At 38.9% G+C, this 25,578-nt stretch overlaps 1 protein-coding gene across 7 annotated transcripts in view; it reads right to left on the bottom strand.

Moving 5' to 3' along the window:
• Positions 1-25,578, bottom strand: part of FBXO42 (F-box protein 42) — a 101,948-nt gene that overhangs the window by 29,543 nt on the left and 46,827 nt on the right. For all 7 annotated transcript variants that reach the window (XM_074306148.1, XM_074306147.1, XM_074306149.1 and 4 more), the window contains exon 4: positions 12,853-12,987. In XM_074306148.1, the coding sequence (XP_074162249.1) occupies positions 12,853-12,987 (135 nt within the window). The remainder of the gene's footprint in view (positions 1-12,852; positions 12,988-25,578) is intronic.

The following is a 25,578-nucleotide window of genomic DNA, read 5'->3' as shown; positions in this document are numbered from 1 at the left end:
GTGACCTCCGGACGGGCCTCACAGCTGAGGACTCAGCACGCGGTCCAGGGTGGCGCTCGCCCCGCGCACGGCTCACTGCTGCTGGGTTCCGGCCCTGAGTCCTCCCGTCCGGCCCAGGACAGAGGCGCAGCAGCTCCTCAGGGGCGCACACAGAAATTCCAGCTGCTCTACTTCCCGGGCCTGGGCCGGCCCTCCACTCCCCGAGATTAAAGCCTGGCACCAGACCTAGCTTGGGTAACAGACTCACCCCGCCCCCACTCCCCCCCCCCCCACAACTCTCCCACGGAGAGATCCCGAGGCGGCCTCCCCCAGACAAGGGACTAAAGGTGTCACAACTACTGACCTCGGCACTTTGCAGAGTATGGAAGGTGGGGGAGGGAATTCTGTTCAAATTTACTCCATTCTCTCCCAATACCCAAAAGTCAAGGGGTCACGGGGAATCTACTACATCAAATGAGTCACTAGTACTCACTATTGAAAAAAGGGTGATTAGGGCAGTCTCAGGCGCGCACCAAGGCCGCCGCCCTCGGCAGCAGCCTCGCGGTCACCTCCCGGCACTGTTTTCCTCTGCATGGTAGTCTGTACAACTGTGTACTAAGTGCTTAAATAACATTTATGAAAAGTATTCTGAAAAAGAGTCTAAAGAGATGAGCACTAAAAATGAAATCGCCGCCAAATTTCTGCTCTGGATTCCAAAGCACTGCTCTTTTTCCTGTGCCTCAGGACGTGATTATTTAACCTTTACGACGCCGCCTTCTTGACCCATAACAGACATGGGGTGAATCCTCTACCGGTCTCTTCCAAAGACAGAGAGAGGGCTAGCGGCAGAAATCCCTGCAGAACAGAATTCTTTCCAACATTGGTCACGCCCTCCTACCTGAGGCTCACCGGTAACAACGGGAGGTGGTGTTTGCTTTCCCAAGTAAAAGAAAAACTCCAAGATAAAGCGTTAGGTCTCGGGAGTTCTGTTCTCAGTGACGCTGCTGGCGGCCGCTTGGGCCAGGTGCTGCTCTATCAGCCAGAAAGGGAAGAGGGCTGGACTAGAAGTTTCCTAACGGTGGAAGGAGTCCTTGATCTAGGTCACAAGGCCTGATCCAGGGCCAGCTTTGCTGCTTACTTGTCCAAAGTGACACAGGAGTCACTATCACTCTGGGCAGACATTTCCTCACATGTAAAATGTGGGAACTTATAATCTTATTCTATAAATTCTCCCAAGTGAGAAAGGCAGAACTGACAACTGGTAGAATCGGACTTTTAAAATTTCTAAGGTAAATCTGCTTGCCCAGATATAGATGGGGCCAGATCAGCATCTCCGACGGCTCTGAATGTAAAAGCATGTTTTAAGGCTGGGGAAGTAAGAGTGGCGTCTCTTAATGCAAAGGGAGAAAAAGCAAAAGGGAAAAGCAAAGCATGTTGTAAAGAAAACTCAGTTATGCTTCATGTAAAAGCTGATATCCACGTGAAATTTAAGAAAACAGAACAAAACAGCCAATTTGAAAGTACAAAGTATCAAGAACATTGTTCATGGTTCTGGTTCAGGAACCAGAGGGGGGAAAAAAAGAGTCCCAGAACTTTTCTCTAGAAGAAGTTAGAAATTTTGAAAAGATGAAATCATTTACCCGTAAATGAAAACATGTTATGGGCCAGAACTCTGTACTGGAAACAAGGATTTTTACAAGGTGTTTAGTCATTGGAATTGGTAAGACAATGGTTCTCTAGTTCAGCATGGTGATTAATAGTTCTCTAGTTCAGTGCATGTACTTAGTACTTAATATAGTTCTACAAGATTCACACCTACGATGATGTAATTATAAGAGAGGATATAGAGCTGGGACAAACTGGGGGGGGGGGGGGGACACAGATACAGCTTCACTCCACCCTTGTGGCGGCTGGAGGCTGGAGCTCAGCTCTCAGACTCAGAGAGATTCATTCCCTCTTCATCAGCCTCGTGGTGGCTGGCCTGCCCTCCTCCCCCCACTGAGACCAAAGCTGGTCTGAAAGGCTCTCAAGAGAGCTAGCTGGGTCCCAGACAAGGAAACTAGACTGTGAAGGAGATAAAAAAGGATTTGAACTTTATCCCTGGCTATTCTTGTGGTGATTACTGAACTGAAACAAAGGCTGGTCCAGAGACCTCCAGAAAACCAACCACAACATTATAAAAACAGATATCTGATAAACCAATAAAATGGTTAATCTTTTATTGCTGTAAAAGTCCTGATGAAACAGAGACATTCGGTACTCAGCTGTAATTTACCCTATCAGGGATAAGATCAGGAAAAATGTTGAGAAGCTACTTTTTCGCTAGTTTGGAGAAGGTATATGGATGTATGACTGGATTACAACCTAATACTATTCTCCTTCAGAATGGTCATGAATGATACACAAAGCTGTAATTGCTCAGGGTATTCCTATGTGGTTATTGGTGAGGGCAATACAGAAAGATCTTCCACGTTAGCCCTAAAGATATCGACCTTAAAAGATTTTTCCTTTTCTAGCTGGACAGGGCACCTCTTAAAGCATAAAATTAAACTATCAAAAAATAATTTGGAAATATATTAGAAAAAGACACCATATAAAATGAAGTTTCCCATAGTCATAAAGCATGAGACTTCTATTAAGGGGGCACACAGAGTTAGAAGGCTTGATTGTTTTACAGCAGCAAGAGAAACAGAATCAGAGTATGTTCTTGTTAAGATGCTATGGAAAGATGATTCCAGCTTTGGGATCCCTTTGCAAAAGGGTCTAAAGAGACCTTCCTTAGTCCTCAGTGCAGGAGAGATGGAAACACTTTATATGCATGAAACAAAACAGATGTAAAAATCAGACCTATTAAGAAGTGCTAAAAAAATGTTGTCAATAATTTTAGTAATGGGGACCAGAAAAGAGGAAATAGTAGTAAAAATAACATAATTTCTGGGAGTCTGCATTTCAGCTCTGCCTCTCCTATGATTTTTACGTGATTGAACCCAAGTTTCAACTTCCTCCATTTGTAAAGTAGGGATTCCTGCCATTTGCCTTCTCCACAAGTAATAAAAAAACCAATGAGTACTATAAATATATGGTATTAATATCTTAATATTATGTTAAAATACACTATAAAGTACAAACTCCTTGAGGACAGACACACTTTGTTGTCTTAGTCTATGTGTCTTCAGACTTTCAATCTCTAGCCAAGGCCAGGATCAAAGTCCTTTCCAAGATCACAAATCCTATCAGCTAATTAAGACTGAATAGTTAACTTTGAGATCACAGAATTTTAGAGTTTGAAGGCATCTTAGAGGTTTTTTATTAGGAAAAATGGAAAGCATAAGTCCAAGGTCACACAGTGAGCTTGGAGTAGAAGCTGACAAGTAGCATCTCATCTAGGTGAATTGTTCCTGCCCTTGAATGAACTGTTCTATAAGAGAGGTACAGATGTTCCAATAGACTTGTGATGGAAAGAGTGGTCCACATCCAGAGGACTATGGAGACTGAATGGATCAAAACATAGTTTTCATCTTTTTTTGGTGGTGGTGGAGTTTGCTTGCTTTTTTGCCTCTCTTCTGGTTTTTTTTCCCTTTTGATATGATTTCTCTTGCACAGAATAACTAATATGGTGATATGTTTAGAAAAATTGCACATATTTAACCTATAGTGGATTACCTGCTAGAGGGGAGGGAGGGGAGGAGGAAAAAACTGGAACACAAGTATTTACAAAAGCAAATGTTGAAAACTATCTTAGCATGTATATGGGAAGGGAGGGAAGGAGGGAAGAAAGGAGGGAGGGAGGAAGAGAAATATAATAGGAAAGCTAGCTTCTCCCACAGCTATGTAACACATATTAAGGATTTAGTTTTGAGTCTTTGCCGAACATTTATTATTTCATTATTTAAAGATCATACTGGGGAAAATTCCAAAACTTAAATTAGTTCCCCTTTGGAAAAAAAGAGCCAAAGTTTTTTGATTGGAAAAATCTAACAAATGCTACATTTCAAATGTAGGTACCAAATGTTCACTTAAGAACTTAACCATTTCCAATAATAACTGTTTAAAATAAAAGAAAATTACTGGCTATCAATCAAATACACAAAACTGTCCTCACTTTGGAGAAAGAGTAAAGTCTTGGCAGCAGTTGAAAGCTACTCTTTCATCATTATTTTCCAAGGTTTTCCCACATTCTGTTCTCTGTAATGCTTTAAACAGGTCTGAATCTAAACAAAAATTGTATTTACATCACTGAGAAAAGTAAAGAGAAGATATAATGAAGGGAACACAACTGCTTAAAAATGCCTTGACAGCCAAATGCATAAGATTGGACATGGAAAAAATTCCAGACTTTCACAAGCAACAACATTTTCCAGCATGAAATTAGATTATCTTTGCATAACTACAAGTGTTATTAATGCTAATAAAATTATCTACCCTTCTCAAAATACATCCCTAGTACTTGACAATCTTGATTGCTTAGTAAATGAAATAGTTTTTTCCTTCAGAAATAAACTCTGATTAAATTTTTTTGGTATTATGCAACCTGATAGAAAGAAATGAGGCCACATTCCTAGGTTCTGAATGAGTTAACATTTTTATAAACATTTTTACATGAATTACAAAGCATGAGCAGAGATCTGAGGAGTCAGACTTGTGCTCTGAACTTCTGTGATTCTGAATCAATTCCTCTGAAATTTTTCTGGACTCAAAAATAATTGTTTTCATGTTTGTGGCAGCCATTTTTGTAGTGGCAAGAAAGCGGAAACTGAGTAGATGCACATCAGTTGGAGAATAGCTAAATAAGTTATGGTATGTGAATGTTATGGAGTATTACTGTTCTGTGAGAAGTGATCAGCAGAATGATTTCAAAGAGGTCTGTAGAGACTTACATAACTGATTTTAAGTGGAATGAGGAGAATCAGGAAATCATTATACACAGCAACAAGAAGATGGATGAATCGATGATCAATTCTGATAGGTGTGGCACTTTCCAACAATGAGATGATAGAGGCCAATTTCAATGATTTCATGATGAAAAAAGCCATCTATACGCAGAGAAAGGATTGCAGGAACTGAGTATGGATCACAACATAGCATTCTCTCTTTTTTTGTTGTTTGTTTGCATTTTGTTTTCTTATTCACTTTCTTTCCTTTTTGATCTGAGTTTCTTATGCAGTAAGATAATTATACAAATATTTACATATATTAGATTTAATATATTTTGACAAGTATAACATACATTGAATTACTTGCCATCTAGGAAAGAGGATGGGGGAAAGGAGGGGAAAAATCTGAAACAGAAGGCTATGCTAGGACCAATATTGAAAAATTATCCATGCATATGTTTTGAAAATAAAAAGCTTTAATTAAAAAATAAAATTGTTTTCAGACAAACCAGATAGCCAAGCCTTCACTTATATCCTCAAATAAACTGTCAAGTATGAAGCTAGAAATACACACACACACACACACACACACACACACACACACACACACACACACACACACGCGTGCGCACGCGCACGCAGACACACTCTTAACAGTTCTCTTGATTTCTCTTTTCCCGGATTATAAAATTGAAAGTTACAACTTAATCAAATTTTTTGTTTATTTAAAAAGTTTTTTTTTTAATTAAAGCTTTTTATTTTCAAAACATATGCATGGATAATTTTCAACATTCACCCAAATTAGGTCCAAATTTTTCCTTTCCTTCCCTCACCCCTTCCTCTAGATGGCGAGTATGTGCAATTCTTCTATACATATTTCTACAAATACCATGTTGCACAAGAAAAATCAGATCAAAAAGAAAAAAAAAATGCAAGCAAACAACAACAAAAAGAGTGAAAATGCTATGCTGTGATCCACACTTAGTTCCCACAGTCCTCTCTCTGGGTGAGGATGGTTCTCTTCATTCTAGAACCATTGGAATTAGTCTGAATCATCTCATTATTCCTACATCCATTAGAACTAATCATTGTATTGTTGTTCAAATGTAAAATGATCTCCTAGTTCTGCTCATTTCACTCAGCATCAGTTCATGTGAGTCTCTCCAGGCCTTTAATCAATTTTTATATAACAGAAGAATCACACCGTCTCTGAGGTGAAAGGGACTTAGCCTAAGCAACTCCTTTTCTAAGTCATAACTAGTGTGGCCAAGCCCAATTCTTTAATTGCTGTTTCTCTTCTAAAGGATAAGCTCTAGGGGCAGCTAAGTAACTAGTGCAGTGGATAGAGCACCAGCCCTTTAGTCAGGAGGACCTGAGTTCAAATTTGGCTCAGACACTTAACACTTCCTAGCTGTGTGACCTTGGGAAAGTCACTTAACCCCAACTGCCTTAGCAAAAAAAAAAAAAAAAAAAAAAAAAAAAAAAAAAAAAAGCTCTGGAAATGCACAAGCTGCTGAGACACCAGAGTCAAAAGGACCAGGGTTTCCTGCCCCACATTCTGCTAAGGAGCCCTTATAAAATCATTTATTCAGTAAATATCTATCTCCCGTAGAGACACCAAAGAATTCTATTAAAGAGCAGGTCTAACCATGTTACTCCATTCTCTCTCAAACTCCAGAAACTTTCTATTTCTAACGAGATCAAACAGAGATTTTTTTCTTTAAACCTGTTAAGATTCTCCACAGTCCAACATATTCCTACCTCCCAGGTGTCTCCTCCATATTTCTAACAATGCAGCATCACTGACTTTCTGGCTGCTTCTCATATGTGCCATTCCATCTCCTGCCTCTAGGCCTTTGTACTAGCTGTCCCCATGCCTGGATGCCCTTCTTCCTTGTGAAGGCCTCTTGGAATTTCTGGTTTCCTTTAAGACAGCTCAAATATCTTATGCAAAAGATGTTTCCCAAATTCTCCAGAAGACTAATGCTTTCTCCTCTAAGATCACCTTTCACTTATTCTCTCTGGAGGCAAACAGAGAGAAAGGAGACAGACGGATCTTATCTGTACCTCTTTATATTTAGATGAAGGCTCTTTTTTGAGGGTAGATGTTTTAAGCAAAAACACCAATGCCTGATACCTGATAACAAACACTTAATAAATCCTTATTGATCTAATGAAGTACTATATTCTTAGCATTTGTCCAACACTATATAAGGAACGGAGGAAGCTAATGTTTAGGTAAGAGAGACCCCACCTTCATGAATCTCACATTCTAGGTCAGGGGCAGCATCTGACATTTTGGGTTTGAACACCTTCAGTGTAAGCTTTCTATATATTATACCATTTTTATGTTCAAAGTGTGAGGAAGGTGACATATACATGAGTAAAAAGGCTGAATTTAAACCAGCTCTCCACAAAGATACTGAGAGTCTCATAAGGATCCAAAATCAGGGCTCCCCGATCCTAAGCAGGGTTTTACTTACTGCCTTCTCTTGTCCTCCATAATCATGAGGAGCCTGTAACAAGCATTTATGAAATGATTACTATGCACTATGTGCACAGCACACTGAGCTGGGACTTGGAAATGCAATGAGAAGCCAAAGGACTTGAGAGTCAAGGACAGCATAAAGTTGAACTGGCTGTCTATAAGGTTAAAAAGTTTGGGAGAAAAATAAAGCCAGAGCAAGACTGATGGCCTGGGGGAAAGGGAGGAATAAAGTGACTGGAAGTCACAGTGAGGATGAAGAATAACTTTAGAAGATATAAAAGATTGCAAGGAAAGCCAAAGAAGGACCCTCCCTCCCCCCTCAAGATCCTCTTGGACAATGACCTCTTGGCTGTTCCTCAAACAAGACCTTGTACCTTCTGACTGAGGCAAGTCAACAAGCCTTGCACGACAAATCTGAATTAAAAATCTATTGTTATCCAAACCTCCTCCCTCCTTCAGTTTTCTGGCCATCATTGAGGCTCGGGCTCCCCAGGCTACAACGCTCTGTGCTTTTCAGGACCACTTCCAGACTTTCCCTCTATACTTATCATTAGCAACAAGTTCTCCTCTGAGGTAGAAGCAATCCGATTTTTCTTAAATTGCCTGAGCCAGATCCTCACAGCTGTAGCCATGGTCACCTAGAGTCACACAGGGCAATCCCCCTTCAGTGCTCAGGAAGTTAATGTCTGGCTCACTGGCCTCTCCACCACAAGTCCTACCCTAACAGAAGTTTTCACCATCCCAACTATCCTAATACTCAGTTCCTTAATCTCTTGTACTTCAGACCCAGAGTCTTTATAGCCTTCATCTTGCCCTCACCCACAAGCGTTCCACTTCCATGTTGTAAACGCTGCAAGTCCTTGATTTGAACATAATCTTCCATCACACTCTTTCTTTCCTTTTGCTCAAGAGGCCCTAACCCTGTTCTCCCAGCTCACCATGACCTTCATCCCTCACATTCCCAGGCCATCGCCTCAGCATTGGCTCCACTCTGCTCTCTCCCCTGGCTCTCTTATGTAAATCATCCCAAACCAATACTACCCCTGCACTCAAAGCCTTTGCCCCTTTGTCTTAAAATACTTTTGTCACCTAAAATACTTTGGGATCATTTTCATCGCTCTCCTCCTTCTCTCTCATGTATGCGTCGCTGAAGAGAGAAGAAAACCATGAAACCCGGCTAGTTTGGAACACTACAAATCACTTAATCTAAACTGGGCCTTCCCTCCAAGAAGGCAATCCTTTTATACTTACCAAATAAATTTGTTGGAGGAGCAGAAATGCAAACTCATCTCAATGGCGATTTCAAACCTTTTTGACAAACCTCAAGCCTCCTATTATACTTCCCTCCTCCCCCCTTCTTAGCTTAGGACCTCCACTCACATTTCATTTTAAAATGCTTAAAAAGTTGAAGCCATTTGCCCAGAGCTTCCTCTTGTCTTTTTTCCAGCACTCTCACTACTGGTGACCTACTCCCAACGACTTAGTTATCATCTCTCTGCAGATGACTCCCAGATCTACACAATCCTAATCTCCCTTCCGAGCTCCACTCACCAACTACCCTTGGGACACCTCAAATTCATTATATCCACAAAAGAGCTCATCTCTTCCCCTCCCTGCAACTTTTGTCCTCTTCCCAACTTCCCTATTATTCTTGAGGGCACTAGCATCCTTCTAGTCACCCAGGCTCAAAAACTTAGGATCACCTTCACATATCCTCACTCCACATATCCAAATTATTGTTAAACATTCCCTACTCAATAAAGTTCCCTAATCAGTAGGAGCTCCCAGATTAAATATAAAATCTTTTATCTGACATCAAAAGCACTTTACAATTTGGTATCTTCCCACCTTACCAGTCTTTCTTTGTTTTAACCTGCCACACCATGATTCAGCTAAGAAGTGTGCTTTGCTGTTCCACATAGGTGACCTTCCATCTTCAGATGCCATATTTGAACTGCTGATATATCCTAAATGGCTGAAGTGCTAATTCTTCACTCCTGATTCCGAGCGTTAAAACTCAGGAACAGACCTTTGCTGGTATTCCCTTTTTACTGTTCTGTTATCTATAAGATCATTTTTCCATTTTCCATTTCCATTTCCTTAAAATATGTCTGCATATATTTTAAGTTACAGTTATTTATGCACTATTTTCCTTATCAGAATGTGAGATTCTTAAAGACAATGACAGTGTTTTTCTTTGTATTCACAGAATTAAGCACAATGCCTAGAACAAATTTAGCACTTAATGCTTGCTGACTAATTATGAAAATCAAGTGATAATTTTAAAGTATTTTGTGTGTGGGAGTGTTATACAATTGTAAATTATTATATTTTTCTTTTTGTTAAAGTTATTATTTTATAAATCTGTATTATCATTATTGGTCTTGTTCTTACATTGCTTGATGATGTTCATATTACAAGAACCTGAAGACAAATGACTTTATGTTCAGTATTCTCTGCATGACTATGGAGTTGAAAAAAATAATTTCTTTTTATACCTGAATAAGAGTTTGGGGAATATGTCTTCTCTCTAATCTCACTGAAAGCACTCTTGAGAGAACTCTCAGAACACAGAGATTAAGTGATGCTTATCCTATTCCCACACAATGCTGATCTTCTCTGCTAACTCTCTACAATTTGAAAACTCATTCCACATAATTAGGAGATTATAAACAGTTGGCATGTAAGCAAAAACAAGTTTCTTAAATTTTTGTGAATCAGTGTTATGTTCAGGCAGTTGGGGAGATGGTTCCTGATCATGATGATTTGCCATTTCTAATACAGTTTAATTAATGAATTCTCAAAGACAGAACAATGTTTTTTAATTACAATATGGGACTCTATCAAGGATAGTGAGATAAATTAGCACATAACTTTAGCTATCTGATCACTGTTTTTCTTAATATTCAATAAAGGCTATATTTTTGCAACCTACAATATGTTGCATAATTTCCATAACTTTATTGCACAACCTGAATTATCATTTCATTCTCATCTTTTTCAGTGGGATTCTGCTAAGATTATTGTTATTATCTCCTCATTCTTCTTGCTCTTCCTGATACCAAGTTAATCCCTGTCTTGGGGCCTCAAAGATTATCTGGTCTAACTCCTTCATTGGACAGATGATGAAACTATGATCCTCTCCAGCTTTAACATTCTGTGAATTTACGAGTTAATAAAGCAAATACTACCAAGGCCACATATGAAATTGGTGGCTGTTAATGTCTCTACTAAGACATTCTGTTTTCCATCAAAGAAGCCCATCCTTTCTTTAGCATGTCAGCTCCACTAAACAAACTCTGCTTTTGAGGAGCCACAAGTACTTACTCCATCTTCTGGCAAATATGGAGAAGAAGGCACACAATTAGCTAGCACAAGAATCTGTGGGAGTCCCCTCCCCACCCTGAGCACCAAACCCAGTGAGTCACACTCACCATGTGCAGATCAACAACTAAGTTTTGTTCAGAAAGAGTCACTGACGTCTCAGGTCAGAATAGATTCTGGTCAACACTCATGACAACATGCAGAAACATTTCCTCAGGGAATCTTCCCATGGGACTGCTGTCTAAACGATATTCTCACAGAACTATCTTTTAACAGTGCTGCTGATTAATTAAGAAGAAGAAATTTCAAAGGACTATTTAGGGAATGAAGGGTCTAAAATTGCATGAAGAGATGGCAATAATCAAAGCGCTACAGGGTAAGAGAAGAGAAAGGCGAGAGGGAAAGGAGAAAAAAGAAAGGGAAAGAAGGACGAAAGAAAAAGAGGAAAGAAATAAAGATTTATTAAGCTTCTACTATGTAGCAGGCATTGTACTAATTAAGCGCTTTGAAAATATTGCCTCCTTTGATCTTCACAACAACTCTGGGAGTTAGGGGCTGTTATGATCCCCACTTTACAAATTAAGGTAGCTAAGGATCAAATGACTTATCCACTGTCACATAGTTAAATTCACAGCACTGATTTCTAAGTTACTTTCTAAATGAATGTCTTAAAAAAGAGTCCTAACTGGTTTGTCTCGAAGTGTTTCCTGACAATGGGTTAAGAAGGCATCTCCTCAACATGGGTGCTGTTTAAGGCTGAAAACAGAACTCCGGAATAAGTGGGTGACACTCTGATCTAAGGCTTCCCCAGGCAGGAAAGCACATGTGCCCCACTTAAACCTCCCTGCTGGTGAATCCTCCCCAATTCTGCCTCATCACTATCCTGGGTTCTTCCTTCCCATTTAGCTCCCGCAGAGCCACGCCATAGCGCCCGAGCTCTGGGGATCCTCCTTCCAAAAGCCTTCGCCTCGGCCTGCGTTTGCACTCCCCATCGCCTCTCCTCAGACCTCTGATAGTCTCCCTGCCTCCAGCCTTGCTTCTGCCCAAAAGTGATCAGGACACACCCAGCTCAGCACGTTCTCTGCAGGCTCCTTCTATGACTTCCCTAAGTAACAGAGCAAAGCTTCTTAAATTGTGGCTGTGGCTCCACACGGGGCCTCACAAACTGAAGTGAAGGGGGCAGGGGACATACACACATTTATGACTGATCATTGATAAATGTTTGGTTTGTCTACCACTGTATACACCTATATCTGAATACCAGGGTGACATAAAAATCCCCCCACTGAAATAAGAGTCATGTAGAAAAGGTGGAAGAAGCCCCATCTGGAGTGCTTGCTTTGCCTGGAACTTGCCTTTTTCCCTTTCACAAGCCCCTCTTTAAGCTTTCTCATGTTTCTTTTTTTTCCCAGCAGTCACAGTGGAACGTAATGGACAAAGTGCTGGGTTGGAGATGGAGGACCTGGACTCCAGTGCCAGCTCGGCCACCGACTACTTGTGTCGTGGGTGAGACACTTAAGCTGACTCAGTTTCCTCATCTTAAAACGGCGGGGACGTTTTAGAGGAGCTGGGTTCCTATGTGGCTGATGGGCCCTGTCCGTCCTTATTTTCCCAGAGCCTTGCACAGGGCCTTACTTATGGGAGTCATCTGGGAGATGGTTCGAGAACTGAACAAAACATTAAAGCCAAGAGGGGGAGAAAAAACGGAGTCTTTCTGCCAGAACTCTTGGCACAGAGGGGCTCTGTAGGCAGCAATATGCCTGCTGTGAAATATTCCCACACTCCTGCTCTTAAAGAAAGACAAGCAGAGACAAGTTGCTCTACACTCCCCAAATATCTGGGCTGGTAACAACCAGAGAGCTTCAGAGACCTTAGCCCCCGGACAATCACACCTGTCAGCCAGCTAGGGTTCTCACGGTTCCATGTCAGTCCTTATTTAAGCCTAGCACAAAGCAGCATTCCGTACCTATAAGAGACCCTGAGAAAACAACAAGATTCTCTTCACACAGCAGTCTGGAAATCCTGGCAAAGAACCAGGACTAAGGATAAAAGTGAGGATTTTTCAGTACAAAGAACTCAGCAGGTATTCTTTCCTGGACAAAGCTGCTTCTAAGGAAAAATTTAACTTAATGCACCAGAATGCTGAAGGAAGTCACAAGTGATACCAAAGTCACTGTGTCATCTCACCTGAAGCCAGAGGTCGGATCCACTCTTTACTATTGAGATCAAGTCTCCAGAGGTCATTGAAGGCGGCATTGCAGCTGCTCTGAGTGCAGCCTCCAAAGACATACATTGACTGATTAGCATCATAGTAACACGCACCTAGAAAGAGAGAAGGGGAAAAAAAGATAAGAAAATGCTGCTTCTCACTAAAGCCCCACAAGCAGCTGGCTCTGGAGTGTGCTTTAAGAAAAAGAAAAAAAAAACTCTCCACTTTATCTTTAGCTAGGGTCCAAATCTACACACAAATTTTCTGGGGAAGTGGATCAAAAATCAGAAAGCACCTCCAACTCAGGAACTCTCAGTTATGTTGTCTGAGTCACATGAATTTGAATAATTCCCCACTATTGAAAACTCAAGAGCTTCACAAACACATCAGATATGTTCAGCCACCAAGCAATCCTGCATAGTGATTCCTGAAACATATAACCAGCTAAACAGAGACAACATCAGAGCATAATTTTAGAGGCATGAGTATTAACCAGTAATGCTGAGGGCTGCAATATTTTAATTTTTCAGAGTACATTACATATGATCAGTGATTTCCAAAAATAGCACTTTTCTCCTCCCTTAATAGTATTTTTTTCAATTACATGTAAAAATAATTTTCATCATTCACTTTTTATTAGATTTTTAATTTCAAACATTTTCCCTCTCCCTCCCCTCTTCCCTTCCTCCTCCCCAAGACAGCAAGCACTTTGATATAGATTATAAATGTACAATCATATTGCTGAAGTCCTGTAGGGTTTGACAGAGAAAGCCAGAAGTAATAATTACTCCCTGAGGCAAGCAGGGAAGAGCGCTGATGAGGATCAGTTTAACCTTATAGTCCCATTCTCTGTGATGGCCGGAGCTCACCCCTTTTTGCTGTGTCCAATCAGAAATCCAAATTATGTCAAATCCCTGAGGCTGAACTTCCCCTGTAAATCTGTTCATGGCCCACACCATCTTTGCTGAACCCCTTTGGGTTAAACCCGCCACAGCATTCTGCCTCACAGTGTCCTTCCTCTCCCCCCTCCTCCCGGCCTCATGGTGTCTTTCTCTTCCTTAAAGCTAACTTTTAGGAAGCTAAACTGTTCTATGGACTCAGGCTGCCAGTTAAGGGCAGACTCCAAACTCATGGGGTATTCCTTCTCTCCTGGCCAATTGTGAGTTCCACTGGGGAATTTGTATTTTCCTTGTTAATTGTTAAAAGCCCTTTCCTTGCTAACTATATGCTCTCCCAACTCTTTCATATTTACCATTCCGGGTAATCTACTGAATCTCTTCATTTTATCTAAAACCTTTTCTCCTAAACCCATCTACTTTTTGACAAAGAGACAGCCATTGTAAAGTCTTCATGTAACTGAACCCCAATATTTGGTGCCCATATCAATCTCACCATTCGATGCTAAACTCCAAACACATCATTTGGAGTTAGGAACATCAATTTTAAACATATTTTCACATTAATCATGTTGTGAAAGAAGAATCAGAACAAAGGGAAAAACTGTGAGAAAAAAACAATAACAAAAAGGTGAAAATACTATGCTTTGATCTACATTCAAACTCCATCATTTCTTTCTCTGGATGTGGAGAATACTTTCCATCATGAAGCTTTTGAAACTGTCATCGATTGCTCTTAAGAAGAGCTAAGTCAGTCACAGTTGATCATTACACGATGCTGTGTTACTGGGTACAATCTTCTTCTGGTTCTGTTCACTTCATTCAGTATCAGTTCATGTAAGTCTTTCTAGGCTTTCTTAAAATCAGCCTCCTCATCACTTCTTATACAGCACAATAGTATCCATTACATTCATACACCAGAATTTGTTCAGCCATTATCAGCTGAAGGGCATTCCTCAATCTCCAATTTCCAAAGACAGCATTTTGTTTGCACCTTTTGACCCCAGGAAAAAAGTACAAAAATCTGAGAATTCATGAATGTTAGATTGGAAAGGACCAAAGACATCATCAAGTCCAATATCCTCAGGTTAAAAATGAGGGGCAAGAGCCTGGAAGGAAGACAGGGCAAGGCGGTAAAAGTTAAATCTGAAGTGTCCGAAGCTCCCAGGCTGCCTCCTGACTGTGACTTTCAACAAGCTACTTCCCCTTCTGGGGCTTCTTTCATCAACTATAAAATGCAGGAGTAAGATAAAGTGGCAAAAGCACTGATTGGACTTGACTTCAGTCCTGGTTCTACCACCTCCTTCCTTTGTGATCTCCTGACCTCTCTGGGCTGCAGGTGAAAGAGACCAACTAGATGGCTTCTCAGATCTTTTCCATTCTAACTCTATTATCCTAGATGAAGATGACAGCACCATCTTTTTTTAAAATCACCCTTTGAAAAATATATATACTGAGTACTTAAATTATCAAGAAAACAAACAAAACTATTTTAAAATCAGCCCTGCAAGGTTGCCCTACATTTGGGCCAGTCAAAAGAGTTTGGAAACCATAGGATAGTGACTAATTGTTACAGAGCAGGTAGTAGAAGAGTCATTTTGGAAAGCTCTCAATCTGGCCTGCTTACCAGGACTCACCGGAAAATCGACGGAGCCCAGAGACCTCAGTGTGAGTGTCAGTGTCTGGATGTATCATATCATGAACTATGACTGCCATGTGTGGTGGACACTGAGAAGTATGAGGGGAACCCATGAACTGAATCAGAGTGAAACCAACAGAGTCCAGAAAGGAAGTCTGTACAGGAAGACCACAACAATGTAAATGGAAAGAACCACCATGTACACACAGCCAAAAAATTAAAAGGGGATGGTGCAAGAGAATGAATGACAGAAGATGATCCCAATCCATACCATCATGGAGTGTAAAAAGCGTTACACACTGAATATAATTTAGTATTTTTTCCCCTTTTTTCTCTTTAAAAAGTTACCATTTGTTATAAGAAATGGCCCTCCGGAAGGGAGGATGAAGAAGAATTACTAGGGATAGCTATGATGAAATAAAAAATAAATGTTATCAACAGAAACTTAAAAAAAAAAAACACCAGCCTACTACTTTCCTCAGAGTTGCAAACACTTCATAAACATTAATGTACTACAGAAATGAGAACTCTTACTTTTATTACCACTGAAAAGTAAAGTCTTTATGACAGATGTTAAATCCCGTCTATAAAATCCCGTCTATAACTGTAAAGTACACATAATAAAAAAAGAGGCAATAGCTCAGGGAAAGATTACATTCCTGGTAAGTAGAAGGAAAGAAGAATGGCCCTAGTCATTTAATAAGTATGGGAATAAAGCTTCACAGCTGCTTTCTCACTAGAAGTCTCATTTATTCATTATCCTTTGGAATGTATACTTCAAGGCTATCTATATTCAAACTTTTTAGATCTCAAGAAGAGTATAGGGCATAAACCTCTTCCTTCCTTGTTCCCTCACACATATCACCAGGGAAATAAAAGCTGTGGGATGTAAACTAGGTCAAAACAGTCAGGGGGTTAATAAAAGGAAGGGGGAAGGGAAGTAACCAGGAGACTCAATAGTTTCAATGACCAGAAAGCAACCCTCTTTGGACAGAATCTGTTTAGCAAGTCACTGTTTCTAAGACTTATTTGGAACTCTAGCACCATTTATTCAACTTTAGAAAAAGAAAAAGCATTGTATTGATTTTTACTTACCAAAAGCCCACTGCTATAATTCTTTACTTACATGAATGACCCTTTCTAACTCAACCCATCCACTAAGTCCCCTCAGTAATTCTTGCACTAGTAAGGCAAGCCAGCACACTAAGATGAATGAGAGGTAATAAAACAGTATGTTTAGTCACATATACAATAACCTCACTCAGTAGGGGAAGTAGTTAAAACGTTCATCGTTTAAGAAGCCTTCCATTGTTTGGTCTGTAGCTTGTCAGGCAGATCAATTAAAACGTCAGGGCAATTAGGGCTGATGGCTCTTCAAGGAACCATGAAGAAGGAACCTTGGATTTGTAAGTATGAAACATTATCTGGTCATCCACAAATCCATTTCTCTGGTTTTTTTTATATCAGCTCCAGACTTGATCTATCACCTGAACATTAGATCCCCATTTCCAATTGCCTATAGGACATTTCAATTTAGATGTCTCACAGATACTCCAAACCTTCCCTCCTTTTTACTTATTTCTCCCTATAGCACCATCATTAACTCAGTTTTTGAACCTAGAAACCTGGGGATCATTGCCCTTCATTTCCTTACCTAGTTTGTTGCTGCTGTTTGGTTGTTTTTCTTTCTGACCCCATTTGGGGTTTTCTTGGTTTACTAATTCCTTCTCCAGCTTATTTAAAAGATAAGGAAACTGAGGCAAACTGGTTAAGTGGCTTACCCAGGGTCACACTGCTACTAAGGGCCTGAGGAGGGGTGTGGACTAATGAAAGTGGGTCTTCCTGATTCCAAACCCAATGCTCTACACACTTCACCACCTTACTTTAATTAAACACTTACTATGTGCCAAGCACAGTGCTAAGCAACTCAATACAAAAAGAAATGTGAAAAAACTTCTTCAAGAAGTTTATTTTCCAATTTATATTCTAATGAAGGAGATAATCACATACAGCAGAGTGATGGTCAGGGCTGGAATTTACAAGGATGCATCCTGAAGGAATAGAGTGGCATTCTTTTCTGGGAGCAATGGCATTATGGTATAATTCACTTTATCATGGCTTTTATTTTGGTTCCAGAAGTAGAAAGGGGGAGTGGTAGGAGTGGGGGGTAGGGGGTGGTGGGAGAGGAAAGTGAAGAATGGCCTGATACAATGGACTATATGTGAGGTGCTCACCACCCAGGACTCAGGAAAACCAGAGCAGGAATGCCAGAACTGAAAAGGTTAAATTCTCCAGAACACAGATTTTGGTCCAGGCAGGAAGACTAAGGAAGAGAGAAAGGAAGGAGAAGCTCCCTAACACCTTGGGCATCTTTCAGTTCTACTCCACCAATCCAATAATGCCACTTATATATAAAACCTTTACCGTATGTACCAACTGCTAAATCCAGCTCTTTCCTCCCTCTACTCTTTCTTCTCCAATAAGGGATCATCTATTCCCCTGCACAGCCCTAACTCATCCGCTGCTGACTGTGCACAGATAATATCTATGTCATTCCTTCCACTCAAAATTCACCCTTGCTGAAAAAAGCTCATACACCCATGCCCTACAGTCTATAATCTGGTGGTGTTCCCCTACTTTTCTAGTCTTATTGCATGTACCAATCACACTGGGCCCTGAATACACCACGCACTCTCCTGGGGGCCTCCATTCCCTCTATTCAGAGTAGCAGTTCTGATCTTTTCTACTTCAGAGAGGCCTCTGGTCAATCTGGTGAAATCTATAAACCTCTTCCCAGAATCTTATTTTTAAATACATGGAACAAAATAGGATTATTTTAATATATACTTTATATTTATATGTTTATTATGTCAAATATTTATATATGCTTTTTATATATTGGAAGTAGATGGCCTAGTGAATAATGCAGGATCTGGACTTAGGAAGACCCAAGTTCAAATTCTGCCTCAAAGTGTCTGTGTAACTGGACAAATCACTTAAGCTTTTGTTGGCCTCGGTTTTCTCATCTGTAAAATGGGGATAATGACAACAACTGTCTCCCAGTACCACTGTATGGATCAAATGAGATATTTATAAAAGTGTTTAGCACAATGCCTGGCACACAGCAGGTACTATGTAGATATTAGTTATCTGCACCATCACCATGCGTATTGCAGCTTCCCCTTCCCAAACAGACTACGCTTCACAAAGGTGGGCCCTGTACCTGAACCCTTGGTCCAATGCAATCTGTATACATTAAATCTTTAATAAATGTTTCCTGAATGGAACCCACCAAAAATGACTGTAAAAAATTAAAATCCCAGCAGTTCCTTTACTCATGCTGCAACTGGTCCATTTAAAAGGATGCTTCTTTGATAGAACATTTCAGTCTCTACTAACAGGACTGGGATCCTAGTGCCTTAAATCTAGATCCTTATAAAGGTAACTAAACCTTATGATAAGAAAAGATCATTTTTAACTCAATCCCGTTAGTTCCTTGCATAAGGGGTGCCCATTTTCCCATGATAATTCTAAAGGAGTTTGAATATAGCGCTCCCAAATGCTTTGGCAGTCTTTTCACAGCCTATAAAAGTTTCATCAGTCCCTCCACTATCACACATTTTGCATAAACTCCTAAGTTCTCAAATATAAAAACTGTTCATCTTTCGCCTCCTTTCCCACCTTAAAGATCAACTCTTGGCTTGATACTTCCTTCAAACAGCAAAAAAGTGCAGAGCCTTTATTTTTCCAAGAGGTGGCAAACATTCCTCTCCTCTATTTGGATTGAAAACTCAGCTACCCAGCCAGGTCCCATGACGTCCATAACAGCATGTATTTTTAATCTTATACGAAAATAAAGCAACCAGCATTTTCCTGACTCGCTTTGAGCAAACAAAGGTTTCTGGAAGAGGAAGGCACAGCCCAATGAATGTGAGAACTAATGGGACTGAAATAGCTAGCTTCACATACTTTATTCAATGACCAGCAGCCCACCCATCAACAAAATTAAAAGAGGAAAATAAGTCTTGAAAGACCTATGTTTAGCACTCAAATATAATAGGATGAGAATCTGATAACCATCAATAACAAGGTTAACTATTTGTAGGAAATAAGTAAATATTAATAGTTTAATACTTCTAAAAAAAAAAAAAAAACATACCTTACATACTACTCACAGGAAAAAAAAAAAGACCTGCAAAATTTAAATGGGTCTTTCTAACAATCTCGGTGCTAAAATCATCATGTACTGACTTATTTAAAAAAAAAAAAAAAAAAAAATGAAGTGCAAAAGTTCAAAGTCACTCACCCTTTCATATTCTATTCCAAGGCCACACCTCTGGCACATGTTATAAAGAATTCCCACTTAAGAACACAATATGGGTGTATAATTTAGCTTGGTACAATGGAAAGAATGATGGCTTTGTAGACAAGGGTCTAGGTTCAAGTACTGCCTGAGGGACAATGGGCAAGTCATTTAACTTCCTTAACCCTCATTTCTCATTTATAAACTGAAAAGGTTGGACAAGATGACCCTTTGAAGTTCCATCTAGTGCAAAATCAACGTAACCTACAAAGGTTATGTACATTTTATTAAGGAACAATTACCAAGGATAAAACAGAAAGGCAAAGAGAAAGTTTGATCCATTCATTCAATGTACCTTTTTTCTGTTAAAATAAGCAAGCACATATCTAGCTTGTAATAGATGCTTTTCAGAATTGTCCTGGTTTCCTTAAGTATCATGAAAACTGCAAAAGGAAATCTTCAACAATTCTCCCTCAAAGATGTATCCAAAGAGTCTGTCATTACTCATATTGCAAAGCCTTTTCTGGAGTTATTTCATACATATTTAATGTTTTTATAATTAACTAAATTTAACTCTCCTCTACTACAAAATCTCCATCTTCTATTGTAGTATTCTATATGGTACTTAATAAATATTCACTGAATGAATAAACAAATTGCATACACTGATTTCTGATATTTGAGATGCTAAATAAATCCTTTTTGTTTGCCACAAGTCTGCACAGAAATGCCCTCAGGCATTTGTCCCCCACTCCAAGATTATGAAGCCCTCATGAGTCTTGTACTCAGGCATACACATCAACTCACATTCATTATAAATTTGGAATGACAGAGGGAAGAGGCAAGGTTAATTACCTAGTGCAGCCCTGTTGGCTACCGTAAGACTCCAATGCTTGGTGAATGAATGAACAAATATGTAAAAACTGAACCCTCTGATTTCTTTCAAAAAGAGAGAAGCTGTCAAATTAACAAGTCTTTGAGCCAAGTGGAAATTGCTTCTTTATTCAAAGACATCATGATTAGCTGTGGGTTCACAAAAAAAGAAAGAGAAAAAAAAAAAAAGAAAAAAAAAAGAAAGAAAGAAAGAAAGAAAAGGCAATTACAAGGACCAACTTTTTGAAATGACAGAAGGGATCCTCTTAAGTTAAAGAACCAGAAAACTTCTTTTCTGAGCAATGACCTAAAATTGCTGGGTGGATGTAGTTACTAATCACCATTCTGACCACTCATTGCAATTAGAAGTGGAAAACAAGCTGAGTGGAAGATAATTTATCACCTCTCTACTCAGCCAGCATCAGAAAAGAGAACAGGATCATGTGCCACAGAAGGACAAAACAAATGCCACACAAGAGGAAACCAAGAATGCAGAAAATTCTGAATCCTATGACAAGAAACATTTATATTCGACAATATTAATAGAGAGAACAACCAAAAGTAGATAAAGAGTAATCAGTGTCCCCTAAACACTGAGTTTTTCCTAACATGCCATATAGTTTTTATTTCTAAGTTTATTAAAGCCTTCTTATAAATATGTTTTCAGTACCACTTTGGAAAGCAAATCTGTGCAACAAAAGGAACATAGCATTAGATTATCTTCCATTTATCCCATATATAGCTTGTATGCAAAATGCTTTAAATTTTACTGATTGGGGGGCAGCTAGGTGGTGCAGTGGATGGAGCACCAGCCCTGAATTCAGGAGGACCCGAGCTCAAATCTGGTCTCAGACACTTAACACTTCCTAGCTGTGTGACACCCTGAGATGGGCTTGGTTTCCCCTTCTATTAAATTAGAAAGTTGAACTAAACCACTTCTAAAGATTCTTTCATTCATAATATTCCATAATTCTCTAAGTTTCATAAATTTATTTCCTGACATGGAAATTAGAATTTCCTCTTACTTGTTCGAACCCTATCTTTTTGAAGCTTCAAGAGCAGGCTTTCAATTCTAGCATTCTAGAACTTTGAAGAAAAGAAAAAAAGCCCATATTCACTACAATCAAACTTCAGAGTTTGACCTGCTTTTCACAATTCTCCCACTTCTCTCCTTTCCAATGTTAAAGTGCTATTTGTTTTATTCTTTTCTCTTAAAGAATCGCTGATCATCAATTCTGATGAACGTGACCCTCTTCAACAATGAGATGAACCAAATCAGTTCTAATAGAGCAGTAATGAACTGAACCAGCTACACCCAGCGAAAGAACTCTGGGAGACGATTATGAACCACTACATAGAATTCCCAATCCCTCTATTTTTGTCTGCCTGCATTTTTGATTTCTTTCACAGGCTAATTGTACACTGTTTCAAAGTCCGATTCTTTTTGTACAGCAAAACAACTGTTTGGACGTGTATACATATATTGTACTTAACTTATACTTTAACATATTTAACATGTATTGGGCAACCTGCCATCTGGGAGAGGGGGTGGGGGGAAAGAGGGGAAAAAGTGGAACAAAAGGTTTGGCAATTGTCAATGCTGTAAAATTACCCATGCATATAACTTGTAAATAAAAAGCTATTTAAAAAAAAAAAAAAAAAAAAAAGAATCATTGATCATTGTAGCTACCTTCCTAAAAGTAAGGGTTTTTAACCTGCAGTCCACGGATTTGGCTTTTAAAAAATATTTTGGAAACTGTATGTATATCAACAGAATTGGTGTCCTTCAGAGTCCTATGTATTTCATTTTATGAATTTAAAAACACAATTCTGTGAGAATCCCTAGGCTTCACCAGACTGCCAAAAGGATCTGCAATTAAAAAAAAAAAAAAAAAAAAAGGTTGCAAATCCCTAACCTAACGTCTAGACTTTCTCCAGGTACACATCTATTTGTAGAGACCTAACCTGCACAAAGCAATGGAGAATTTATATAGTACAATGAGATTTGCAAAGTGCTCTACAAATATTTTCTCATCTTATCCTCATAATACTGGGAAGCAAAAAAAAATACAAGGAAATTAATGACAAGAAGAAAAAATTCTTAATGTACAAAAATGTTCACATCACATTGTTTGTGATAACAAATGGGAAATGGCTGAACAAATTATGGTACATGAATATAATGGAATTTTGATGGGTATAAGGAATGAAAAGCATGTGGAATTTAGAAAGAACAATTTTTATAAAGTGATACTGAGCAGGCAAAGCAGGATCAGAAAAATAAACTATAAAATGATTGCTATAAGGTGAATAAAATCAATATGAAGAAGCAACAAATGCTGGCTGCACCTCTATGGCAGCATTAGGACAAATGACTAAAGTTAAACAACATGTTCCTCTTGTGTTATCAAAAACCAAATTTTCCTCAAAGAATGTATTTTGTAAATGTTGGGGTTTGGGGGAGGGAGAAGAAGTTACTTAGAAGAATCTGTTGCATCCAAATAAAATGTACCAGCAAACTGCTGTTTTTAAAAAAATGTATTTGACTTGGCTAAGTCACTTCTCCTCTCAGGGCCTCAGCTTCTTAAATCTATATGGAGGGGGAGATAGTCTAGAATCTCTGTTCTAAAATGGTTTCATTTTCCAACATTCATTTATAGTCAAGGTCATGGGCTTGGTCTTGGCCGGCCTACAACACAGGTTCCAGACATCTCCTTGCCATTTTTCTCCATTAGCTTGGCATTTTATTTCAGTGGTGTCATTTACAAACCAGACTATTTCATTGTACATTCCATGTTTCAAATCATATATAAAAATTTTAAATGGTACTGGGTCCAGCAGGAGTATTTGTTTGATTCCAAAATTAATCTTTCTCCATTTAAAGAAGTACCTGTCTCTGATTATTTCTCAGTTGACTGATTATGTCCGAGTTTTACTGCTGGTTTTATCTACAGGAAAAGTTCCTGATTTGCAATCTTATCACAGGCATTCTGAAGAGTCTAAACACCACTGGTTCCCTCTTTAGCCACATAATTATTTACAATCTCCTATAACTCTAGAAGATTAATACAGCATTTATTTTACAAAAAACTGTCACCTTCTGACAGTGTCAACTCATTGATCCAAAGTGGTTTTTCTCTATTTCCCCTTTAAACTATTCTAACACCTCTATATATTAAAGCAGCAAAACTGCTTTTTACACAAAGAAACTACCTGAGAATTAAGCATATTTTTATATGGAATACCTGGTATTCTTTCCTATATTTTACCACAAATAAAGAGTGATATCTATTATAAAAAAAAAAAAAAAAAAAAAAAAAAAAAAAAAAAAAAAAAAACCTGTCACCTTGCCCTCAATAAGTTATATTTATTGATTGCTTACCAATGATTCTCGTTTATAAGCTTTATAATTTTTATATTACATATTATTTGTTTATATGATATATATTTTATATAAAATTTATAATTTTTTTAAAATTTAGGTTCTAGTAGCTCCCCCATTATGAAAGTGAAATTCACTAATGTGAAGCTCCTAGCATGCGCCTTGAAGCCCTTCTCTTACAAGAGAAGCCCACTTATTCAGTCCGTCTGGCAGTGTTCATTTGTAAAAGTGCCATAATTTTCCTAATTTTACCTTTTAGGTCTCTTCAGTTCCCCTAAAATCTTACTCTTATGCCTTCTAGTGCTATGGAGGTTAACTGGGCTCTCAAACTTTGTGCCAATGAAATCCAAGTCCTGGCAGATCTTATCCAGCTGGAGAATTTTAAGTATTGGACATCACCTCGAGCTGAGGGATCATCTTAGCTAAATAAGGAGAGGCTGATCATCAGAAACTAACCTCTTACTTCACTCACTCCAACTACAATGATTTGTGAAGAGTTTACAAAGCTATAGAGAGATTAGTGCACTGATGGAAAAATGTGCCCACAATAATGAAATGATAACTCCCTGGTTAAGTTAAGTTCTTTCAAAATTCTCTGATGGAAGTCAACCTGTTCTGGTGCTTTATTTACATCTAATTAATTTATCATGTCTAAAACATGCTGTATGCTCACCATTGTTTCTCCACTCTAATGGATTTACCTCAAAGGACAATTTGGAAATGTGACCCTTCAGCAGCAGCGGCAGCAGTAACAACAAAAATAAGACTAGTTAGTATTTATATAGTTTTTTAAGCTTTATAAAAACTTTCTATTATTCTACCTGATCCTGGTAACAGAGATGCTATTATGATCCCCATTTTACAGATGAACAAAATAAGGCAGGAAGAGGTGAAGTAACTGACCCAGGGTCACATAGCTAGGTAGTGTCTAAGGCCAGATTGGAAGTCATGCCTTTTTGATTTCAATTTCAACAGTCCATTCACTAAGCTACTAGTTGACCAAAGAATGAGGGACAACACTGATTTTGTCTCTGACTTTTTCATTACCTAGGAAATATCTTGCACAGGTCATCTCTGGTTCTTTAATTGGATTGCCATCTTTGTTTCTCCTAAGAACATTTTATTTGCTGGTTTGGGAGAACCCTTGGAAAGCATTCTTCCTATCTGCTTTCTGCCCACATCATTTCAGGTACAGCTCTGACCAGCAGCCCTAGAGGCTATAAAGAGAAATGGCATCATAAGGGAATCAGGTCACCTGGGGTAAAATTAAATGTGCTAAATGATGACATGTGGGGTATTTCACCCCTGCCAGCCTCACCTTTCTCACCTGTAAATTAGATCAATAATACTTGTACTATCTTTTTCACAGAGTCATTGCAAGGAAAGTACTTTGAAAACCCTGGGGAAAATGTGTGGTCATTTACGTCCTGCTCACTCAGTCAGTACTTCTCCCAGCATTCTCCTTTCCTGGGATCCTTTTCAAATTATTCCAAAATATTCATTTCTACCTTTTCCTAACTTTTGTCTTCTTATCAATTAAGAAAAAACTGAAAGTGTACTGTAAATTATGGAAAATATCAAGGTATACTTTCAAGATTTCATAATTAATAA

This window comes from Sminthopsis crassicaudata, chromosome 3 (genome assembly GCF_048593235.1).
Source record: "Sminthopsis crassicaudata isolate SCR6 chromosome 3, ASM4859323v1, whole genome shotgun sequence".
In the NCBI taxonomy this organism is placed as follows: Eukaryota; Metazoa; Chordata; class Mammalia; order Dasyuromorphia; family Dasyuridae; genus Sminthopsis; species Sminthopsis crassicaudata.
This window is presented reverse-complemented; position numbering and strand designations above follow the sequence as displayed.